The following is a 10,686-nucleotide window of genomic DNA, read 5'->3' on the forward strand; positions in this document are numbered from 1 at the left end:
GAGTAACCCCGGAGTAACCCCGGAGTAACCCCAGCGATAAGGAATTTACAGATGGAACGTGTCGAGCGTGGGTTTAGCTGGGAATTAATATGGCAACAGGATCAAGTGCCTGGATATGAGGCTGCTGATGGATGTTGGGAGAGGAGCCGAGGGCTGTCCCCCGCTGGATGTTCACTCTTGGCCGGGTCCTTTTGGGTGGTGGAGTCAGGGGGGTTGTTTTTAGGCAGCCAAACCCACCTTGCCATGGTTGAAGCTTCCCAAAAATCCAGCCTGATCCGGTATTTCTTGCAATCTCTGTCCCGAGAACTTCACCTGGAGGTGGGAAGGTGGAACTCATCCCTGTCCCACCACTGGGCTCTTGTTATAAAGCTGAGCAAGCTTGGAAGAGGAAGCAGAAATCCCAATTTTTCAGCACCTCACCTCTGCTTTTCCAGGGAAAAACCAGGACTTCTGAAGGACAACTTACCCTGCACTGAGGTTCCTGGAAGATGAGATCCCGTAACACGGGCTGGAAAAGGGCTTTAGACATCTCCTAAGTGTCCGTATTTCCTTAATAAAATTTGATTGGTGCCTCATTAAAAATTTAATAATTTGCCCGTTCGAATTAGCAACAGATGGGAGCTGGAAGGCAGCCAGGCTTCCTGGCCTCCAGACTGCAATTTCCTTGGCTTCATTCCCCTCCAAAGGAGTAATCTACATAGGAAAATCTATTTTTGTCAAGTGCTTGTTTCAAAGGGGGTGTTCTCCTCACAATTGTGCTTTCATTAGGATCCATCTCCAGGAATTCTTGCTGCGGTGCTTCCGTCTCCAGAGGAGGTGGGAGGTGCAAGTCCACCCCCTTTCCTGCATTGGTTTGGGGTTATACATTTATTAATCTGACTTTCTGAGTCCCTTTGAGGAGCGTCTTCTTCTGCTGCTTTCGGTATCTCGATAAAATTTGAGTCAAAAAAAACAATATACGGTGATTTGGTAACTCACCTTTGCAAACGTGGCTCGTGGTTCTGTTCAGGCTGCCAAAAAAAAAGGGCTTTTTTTTATGAGATCCCATCACCTTTACACCTATTTCACTTCAAAATCAGTGCTTTCTTTTCCCCTCAAATCCTTCTTGCTGTTGATCTCGGTGACACCCACAGACCAAACTTCTCGTTTCACTTTTATCAGAGTTAATTTTCAAGCCTGACTGTGCTCCCAACTGCTCGAGAAACACAAATCAGAGGGAGCATTAAGCTGGAAATAAGCAATTATTTTGCTAATTGGTCCTTTCCCAGGATTTCTTGTGTGTTTTTCAGGTGGGACAATTCTAGCCCAGGTTAAACTCTTCCCCTTTGCCTGTGGGTGCCTGTGGCTCGTTGTTCAGGTATAACCCCCCCCCCCCCACGACTTTTTGGTCGCTTCACACATCAAATCCAAATATTTCACTGCAAAGACAGCTGGGGGTTAATCCTGGAGCTGATGCAGGAGTTGGGTTCACAGGCAATCACTAATTACTGGACTCTCCAACCTCGAAATTCCCTCAGCAAATCTCAGCCAGACCAGCAGTTAACTTCCTCAGACAGTTCATGTGGAATTTTCTGGGTTAAAGGTCTTTTTTTTCCAGCCACAGATCAAACACTTACACGAAATCACCTATTCCCAGCAGAAGGGAAAACCTTATTATTTCAGAATTTAGTTTCCTGCTGTGCCAATATCCCTAATCGAGGGTCAAACCCAACATTCCTCAGTACAAGCAAAGCCCTTCAAAAATCCTTTTTTTTTTTTGGTTTTAAGGGATGGGAGGATCCTGGTTGGGAATGGGAAACACCAGTTGCTTCTGCAGCATCTGGGGTTTTAAAGTTCAAACTGCCAGGGGATCTTTTAAGAGTTAAATTGAAGGAATTAATCATGACTTAAAATGGTTTGGGTTGGAAGGACCTTAAAGAAGGTCCTTAAGGAAGGCAGGGACACCTTCCACTAGACCAGGTTGCTCCAAGCTGGCCTTGGACACTTCCAGGGGTGTATCTTTGCTCCTAAATAAAATAAAATCTGATTGCTTTGCTTCACAGAACAGGTGAAACTGCAGCCCTGAAACCACCTCTTCTTATTTCGAGCTCATTTTAGAGCCAGCACAGGCCTGAAATTTCTCTTCTTTTCATCACTGCAGGGCTTTATTTTTATTTTCCCCCCTCAGAACTCGTCGATTCGCACCCGAACGGCCGAGGAATCCTCATGTTCCTGTCAGGATCTAACCCCTGGATGTGGTTTTTTTTTTTCCCCTCCCTTTTCCCAGATTATCGGACCGGGCCGTGCTTCAGCCAAGTGAACAACCAGATGTGCCAGGGCCAGCTCAGTGGCATCGTCTGCACCAAGACCATGTGCTGTGCCACCATCGGCCGGGCCTGGGGACACCCCTGTGAGATGTGTCCTGCCCAGCCCCATCCCTGCCGCCGGGGCTTCATCCCGAATATCCGCACCGGGGCCTGCCAAGGTCGGTGCCAACGGGGATGTGCCCGGGCTGGGATAAGGGAGGGAGGAGGAGGAGGGTGTGCCAAGGGAGCCAAGGGAGGGAATGCAGAGGATAGGGCAGCAAAATAGGGGACACGGAGAATAGGAGATGAAAACAGAGCTCAAAAAAACGGGGAACACGGAGAACAGGGCCCCAAAACAAAGAATACAGGGAACAGGGCCCCAAAACAAAGAATAGAGGGAACAGGGCCCCAAAACAATNCAAAACAGAGCCCTAAAACAGGGGACATGGAGAACAGGGCCCCAAAACAATGAATACAGGGAACAGGGCCCCAGAACAGAGCCCTAAAACAGGGAACACAGAGAACAGGGCCCCAAAACAATGAATACAGGGAACAGGGCCCCAAAACAAAGAATAGAGGGAACAGGGCCCCAAAACAGAGTCCTAAAACAGGGAACATGGAGAACAGGGCCCCAAAATAGGGAACATGGAGAACAGGGCCCAAAATAGGGAACATGGAGAACAGGGCCCCAAAACAGAGCCCTAAAAAAGGGAACATGGAGAACAGGGCCCCAAAACAGAGCCCTAAAAAAGGGAACATGGAGAACAGGACACACAGAGAACAGGGGCCCAAAACACAGAATAGAGGGAACAGGGCCCCAAAACAGAGCCCTAAAACAGGGAACACGGAGAACAGGGCCCCAAAACAGGGAACACAGAGAACACAAGAGAACAGGGCCCCAAAACAAAGAATACAGGGAACAGGGCCTCAAAACAGAGCCCTAAAAAAGGGAACATGGAGAACAGGACACAAGAACAGAACCTTAAAACAGGGAACATGGAGAACAGGGCCCCAAAACAGGAAACACAGAGAACACAAGAGAACAGGGCCCCAAAACAGGAAACACAGAGAACACAAGAGAACAGGGCCCCAAAATAAAGAATACAGGGAATAGGGCCTCAAAACAGGGAACACAGAGAACAGGGCCCCAAAACAGAACACAGAGAAAAGGGCCCCAAAAGAGGGAACACAGAGAACAGGGCCCCAAAAGAGCCCTAAAACAAGGAACAAAGATAAGAGCCTCAAAACAGAGCCCTAAAACAGTTAACACAGAGAACAGAGCCCCAAAACAGAGAACTCTCCGTGTGACTCCCACAATCTGTCGTCGTGTCTCCCAGAGCAGCACCACGGACCTCCCATCTCCCATGGGATCATCCAGGATCATTTTAGCTCAGAGATTCTGGCCACAGTGCAGTTCTCAAACCTCCTCCACCCCACGAGAGGTGGTGAATTGAGGCTAGTGTTTCTCCAGGTTCAAAATTAAACCCCAGCCTTCCCTGAGGAACGAACCGTGGGGGGACAGACACACGGGCGTTTGCTTTGGAAAGCATTCCCAGACTTTTGCCTCCCTCCTGCTCGTGTGGATGAGCCAGGAATACCATTTAGGGCCATTTCCTGTCCTTCACTTTATCTCTGGTGCAGTCTGAGGGGGTTTATGAAACGTGATCTTGGAGCAAAGCTTTCCTCCCACGTGGATCCGTGGGATGGCCGCGCTTCCTCACGTCCCTGCTCTTCTTCCCACAGATGTGGATGAGTGCCAAGCCATCCCTGGCCTCTGCCAAGGTGGGAATTGCATCAACACCGTGGGTTCCTACGAGTGCAAGTGCCCTGCAGGACACAAGCAGAGCGAGACCAGCCACAGGTGTGAAGGTAAGGAAGGCTCAGACCTGCAGGATGCTCAGATTCCCAACATCCTGAGAGCACAAGGGGGTGGAAATCTCGAGGATCTCTCTGCTCACAGGGCACTTCCAAGGAGAGATGGGAGAGATCTCCCATGCCAGGCTTCATCCTGCCTCCCAAACAGGAGGAAGTGCCAAAAAATGACTTTTTAATCTGTTTATTTGGTTCCTGGAGCCCCAAGGCAAGGAAAGGAGGAGCAGGGCTTGCCTGATCTTCTCTTAAACCAGAAAGGAGGGGGTTGGATTTTTCAGGCAGGTGTTTTGTGAAGGATATTTTCATGGCAACACAGACTTAAACTAGAAAGAAGGGTGTTGGATTTTTCAGGCAGGTGTTTTCTGAAGGATATTTTCATGGCAGCACAGACTGACTGGACAGAAGGGATCTCTGGAAGGCTTTAGGTCTCTGCTTAGCTCAGCTTCCCAACATCCTGAGAGCACAAGGGGGTGGAAATCTTGAGGGTCTCTCTGCTCACAGGGCACTTCCAAGTAAAGATGGGAGAGATCTCCCATGCCAGGCTTGATCCTGCCTCCCAGACAGGGCAAAATGAGGTTTTTAATCTGTTTATTTGGTTCCTGGAGCCCCAAGGCAAGGAAAGGAGGAGCAGGGCTTGCCTGATCTTCTCTTAAACCAGAAAGAAGGGGGTTGGATTTTTCAGGCAGGTGTTTTCTGAAGGATATTTTCATGGCAGCACAGACTGACTGGACAGAAGGGATCTCTGGAAGGTTTTAGGTCTCTGCTTAGCTCAGGGATGCCTTCAAAGCTCAGTCTGATCAAGCTTTGAAAACTCAAAGCCTTTTCTTTTGAGGGTCTTCACATGAGGTGTGAGAATTTAACAATTTCCAGGCTGGTTGTGGTAGTTAAGGGAGAACTCTGGAAGTTTTCTGGGAGCTCCTGGAACTGCTCTTTGCTCCTGGGCTTGGGGTGAGTTGGCCCAGTGTATGCCTCAGATAAATTTGGGTCTCACCTAGACTGGGGCACACAGTTCTGTGGGAAAACATGGATGGAGCATGTTGGGATCGAGTCCCACCTTGCTGGATCCCTCAGGAGCTCCCCCTCCCTCTCATTCCTCTCCAAGGCTCTGCTGTAACCAAGACAAGGGGTGAGGAATGCACTGAAATCCAGACCTTCAACATGGAATTTGTGTGGCAAAGCTACACAGGGAGAGCACTTAGAGCATTCCTGACAGCATTCCTTGTCTCAGAGGGGTTTCTTCCAAGTCATTTTTTTCCAGGAAAGAAGCATCACTGCTCCCAGGGGATTGTTCCCATACTCCCACTCTCCTGTAATCCAGGCATTTTCCTTGCTAGGATAATTCTAGCAGTCTCTAGTGCCTGCAGAAGCTGTGGTTGCCCCATCCCTGGAAGTGTCCAAGGCCAGGTTGGAGCAACCTGGGCTAATGGAAGGTGTCCCTGCCCGTGGCAGGGGGTGGAACTGGATGATCTTTAGGGTTTCTCCCAACCCAAACCAGTCTGTGATTCCAGGATTCTGTGACCTGAGTTCAGCCCCTCAGAAAATCTTTTCCCAAAGTGGAACAACAAGCTCCAGAGGTCAATCCTTGGACTGGGGAGGATGGACCTTCTTTTATCTCCAGAAGACATCTGTGCCTGTGGATCTTCCCTGGCAGGATGCCACGAGACTTTCCCTAAAATTCCAACAGCAAGGGGGGTTTCTTGCAGTGCTCTGACATTCCAGGACCTGAAACCAGGAGGGTCCAGCCCAGCCTTTTGATCCATGTCTGGGGTGAAGGACCCCAATCCGAGGGTGTCTTGTGGAATTTCTCTGCCCTGCCCTGGAACTGTGGGCAACAAAAAGTTGTTCTTGTCCTTGCTCTGCCTCACCCACGCTGGCTGGGGAGCAGGCAGGGAGCATCTGCAATCAGTTTAGCTGGAATCTTTTGAGATTAAAACCAATCCATTGTCTGGGTCTGTTGTCCAGATGCTGAGGGGCCCCCAGCGCCTGCCAAAGCAGCACCATGTGGCCATAAACAGCTGCCTTTCACTCTCCTTCCTGCATGGCCATAAAAAGAGACATCTCCAGCATCCACAGGGTTCTGTTCCATCACTTATCTTGCCTTGGTTGCTAAGGAGACCACGGAAAGAGGAGGCTTTGCTTGGGTGGGATTGAGGGATCTGGGAGTCCTTCTGTGGGAACGACATAAACAGGAGGGATGCTCTAAAGGGATGGGGTTGGGGTTGCTTGGGAGGGCTTGTTTCCCACATGGGAATCACCAGCATGTCCCATCAGGATGATCACAGAACTGTGGGATCACCTTTGCTGGGGCATCACTGCTCCCCTCTAGGAATGTGCCCCGTGATTCCCTAAAAGGATGTGAATAAGGGAATAGAGAGGCAGCATCGTGTCTGCTGCTCACACTTGATAAATTTAGGAAGATCTGAGCCCCTCTCAGAGTTTGCTGAGTGCTTTGGTACCTCAGGGAGTCGAGAATCAAAGCTGAGGATCCAATTTGAGGGTCCCAATTCCCGACCTGCTGCCAAAAATCTCCATCCATGGCCCCTCCTCCCCGAGCCAAGGCTGAGAACCAAAATAACAACCACAGGCAGACAGGGACAGATTTATTCTTCACCCAGGTGTGCTCCAGGCCTAAAATCTCCATGCTGGAGCAGTTCCCTTGTTGAGTCCCTGGGTTAATTTTAGAGCTGGTGAAAGGAGGGATTTTTCCATGTCCACCGAGCCCTTCTTGCTTTAGGAAGGGAAGATGCTTCCCTCTTGCTTTCAGGTTTCCTCATCCAAGCCCCAGCATCCAGGAAATACTAAAACTAGATGGTAAATTCTTCCCTGATTCCCAGGAGTTTGTGTTTTGTGCTCAGGAAGGTTCCTCCTGAGGGGGGGTGAAGTCAGCAGATGGGACTGTGCTGGAGCCAAAGGTCAGAGCCCGGTGTCACCAGGGCTGCTGATTAATGATGTCTCCCTAATTAACAGCAGCAGCATGTGCCACTAATCTCCTCGGGGCTGTCTGTTGGTGGGAACAGGCAGGAGGAGAGATAATGTTGGTGCTTTCCCATCAGTGATACTTATCTCTTAACACAAAAGGCACCTGGAGTTGGGGGCTCTGCTTTCAGTCCCTGCATCCCTGAAGAATAAAGATGCTTTCCTTGTGTGGAATAAAGATCTTCCAGGCTGATAGTGGAGGAGGCCCTGAGCTCCCAGGAGGCTGCAGCTGGATTTTTGGGCCTGGATTTTGGTCAACTCCAGAAAGAAAACGAGGTTCCTTTTTTTTTTTCTCTCTGCTCGGATTTGGACCTGAATATCCTCCAAGTTCAGGGTTGCTCAGTTCCAGGCTTGTTTCTGCAGCTCACCCCTGACAAATGTGACACTGCTGTGATTCCTTTTGTTCCTTGTATTCCCAGGGAGCTGGAGGGATCAGGAATTCCTGAGCTTGGGGCTGTGCAATGTCTAAGGAGAACTTGCTGGCACAAGAGTTTCTGAGGGATATGAGCAGCCTGTGAATCATGGAATTCATGGGGGCGAATTTGGGGTGGATTTAGGGTGGGGAGGGGCTGCTCCCTAAAGTAAGGCTTTTAAACCATAGCACCAAAAATTGGGTTTATATTGTCCAAAAAGATCAGTAAGGAGGGCAGAAGTTGCCAGCTTAGGGCTGAATCAATAGATCCTATGCCTGGCTGATAGGGAAAAAAAGGGGAAAAAAGCAGGATTTGTGGAGGTTTGTAGGGGAATGAGAAATGGGGGAGCCTGGAGAGAGGCTCGTGGTTTTATCCAGCTGAGTAAAATCGTTGAGGAGGACGCAAGAAAACCCTCCTGGTGCAAAATGGAGAGAGGAAGACATCAAAGCTGAGCTCAGGCCCATCCTCCTGATGCAGAGCCCTCGGTCCATAAATCACAGGGAAGTGGGGGGTTGTTAGGACCAGTGACATTTTTAAATTATCCTGGAAAAGCGGCCGTAAAAACTGCACCGAAGGGAACGGCTCCGTGGTGTGCAGTTAAGGGGTGGAATCACTGGCTGAACAAAGCTCTTCCTGCCACAATTCCAGTGTTCCTCTGCCAAGAATTTTAACTTTCTAATGGCCCTTCCTGTGCTGGATGACAAAATGCCAGGCCAGCTCTGCTATCAGTGAGACAAGGCCAGGATGCTTCCAAAGGGAATGTCTCACGTCTTGAATTGCTCCAGGGTGATGACATACCAAAAAAAACCCAGGGAGAAACACCAGGAAAGGGAGAGGAAGGCTCTGTAAACCGTGTGCAACAAGCTCTGTTCAAATCCCTCCAGCAGAAGTCCTTTTTGACCACTTTTGGTCTCTCCAGGAGGTTTTGCCGGGGCAGAACGAAGCCTTTAATTACAAATATCACCAATTTTCGCTCACCCCTTTCTATTTAGATGTTATTTATGTCCCTCTTTTGTCACCAAGGGCACAAAATCCCGTGTTTTCTGACGAACACAAGGCTCTATTTTTCACTCTGTCCAATCTCATCCCTGTTTCTGCACAGGGGAGAGGGATCTTTTCCACGAGCTCGGCTGGAACTCGAGAGCCGCTTTATTAGCCCCGTTTTCAACCTTCCTGCAAAACCCCTACAGAAGAGCTCATTGTTTTGGCCCCATTAAAAGCTCATTTCCACGGATTTGGGGTGGTTTGGAGGGTTCCATTCCTCTCCTCTGTGGTTTCTTTGTGCTTTCTGGGAGGGGAGGTCTCAGAGTCCCGTGAGTTGCCGTCGAGGCCTGACCTCTTTGCTACGTGACACGGGGATGTTTTCTCCATCAAGACCTGGGGTTTTTTTTTTTTAGCAGATGGAGAAGTTGGGGTTTCAACATGTCTGTGGGCACCGTGTTGGATGGGCTTTGCAGCCTCCAGCTCCTTCTGGAGCTCTGTAGCCTTTGGCTCCCAGCGTTTGCAGCCGTAAGGATCAGGCTCCAACTCCAAGCCAGAGGTGGAGAGCAGATCCAAAATCAACGTTTGCCTTGAATCCTGCCATTGTCTGCACAGCAGAGCAGGCAGAATGTTGCTTTAATTTTTAACAGAGGGCTGGAAAAGTGGTGGAGGAGCCAGGCTGGAGCTGGAAGGATTCCCTGCCCAGCGCCGGGTGTTAATGGGAGGTGGATGTACCCGTGTCGGGCTCTCCCTGGCTCAATGAATCCAAACCACTTCACAAAGGGAAAACCAAGAAGGCAAAAAAATGTGTGGTGGGGGAAGAACTGAAAGAACAACAAAGCCCAGAGCTCAGGTTCTCAAAGCACAGGATGTGCAAGGCTTGAGGAACGGCCTCTTTTCCTGCTCCTTGGGTTGCTGCTCTGGGCCGGGCTGGGATTTTCAGGGGGAAAAAAAAATTGCAGTTGGATTTAACCTCTTGAATTCACTGTTTTTCCTTAAGAATGGAGTGGATTTGCTGCCCACACACCCCTTTGGATGACTGGCTGTGTTGTAGGTATCGATCTGGCCCCCAGCCCTCTGATGCAACAACTTTCCCAGTGCTACAAACAGGAGTATTAAACTGGTTTTTTCACTAATAGTACAACCAGCTTCTGCTCCACAAAGCTCTTTTCCTTCCAGTGCTCTGTGAATTGTAACCCAAGGCAGGGCTGTAATTAAATGACAGGGCAGGCTGGAGTGATAAAATCTCTTTTTCACTGCAGGGGCCCAGGTGGGGGAAGTGTTTTCTGTCCTTTTGCTTTGCTGCCTTGGGAGGTTTCCAAAGTCTGTCCCGGGGACTCTGAGCATCAAAGAGCCAGAGGAGCACGGGAAAGGCTCAGGGGACATCTCAGGTGGTGGCTGAAGGTGGAATTTTAGTCCTAAAAAGCCAAGCAGGGAAGTGTCTTCCTGTTTTTAGTAGAATAGAATCATAGAATCACAAAAGAGAACCACAGAATGATGGAATCATGGAATGGGTTGGCTTGGAAAGGACCTTAAATATTGTCAGATTCCACCCCCTGCCACGGGCAGGGACACCTCCCACTATCCCAGGTTTCTCCAACCTGGCCTTGGACACTTCCAGGGATCCAGGGGCAGCCACAGCTTCTCTGGGAATTCCATCCCAGCCCCTCCCCACCCTCCCAGGGAGAAATTCCTTCCCAATATCCCACCTAACCCTGCCTCTGGCAGTTTGAAACCATTCCCCCCTTGTGCTGTCACAACAGCTGCTGCTAAAAAGTGCAGGAACTTCAGGAAGAGCTGATTGTGCCTGGAAATGGGAATAACAACCAACATCAGCTCAGCTACAGAGAATCCCAGACTGGTTTGGGATGGTTTGGGATGGGAGGGACCTTAAAGCTCATCCAGTTCCACCCCCTGCCATGGGCAGGGACATTTCCCACTGGAGCAGGGGGAGATCAGAGCAGGATTAAACATCCCCTGCCTTTCTCCCTCCCACCTTCAGGGCTGCACTGGCACCTGCAGCCACTGCAGGGCACTGTGGGATCGCGATTCCCTTCCCAACTCCAGCACTCCTCACTTTCCCACCGGACAAGGACCCGAATCACCGCCCCTCGGGGTCACCCACATTAATTTCCCTACGGAATTTTACTGCTCCTTTC

The 10,686-nt window shown here is 49.9% G+C and overlaps 1 protein-coding gene across 1 annotated transcript in view; it reads left to right on the plus strand.

Annotated features, from left to right (window-relative positions):
• Nucleotides 1-10,686, plus strand: part of LOC103766916 (fibrillin-2) — a 143,142-nt gene that overhangs the window by 66,987 nt on the left and 65,469 nt on the right. The window contains 2 exon segments of the mRNA XM_029963865.1: nt 2,267-2,464; nt 4,029-4,154. Of these exon segments, the coding sequence (XP_029819725.1) occupies nt 2,267-2,464; nt 4,029-4,154 (324 nt within the window).

This window comes from Manacus vitellinus, unplaced genomic scaffold (genome assembly GCF_001715985.3).
Source record: "Manacus vitellinus isolate BGI_N305 unplaced genomic scaffold, ASM171598v3 scaffold_64_pilon, whole genome shotgun sequence".
In the NCBI taxonomy this organism is placed as follows: domain Eukaryota; kingdom Metazoa; phylum Chordata; class Aves; order Passeriformes; family Pipridae; genus Manacus; species Manacus vitellinus.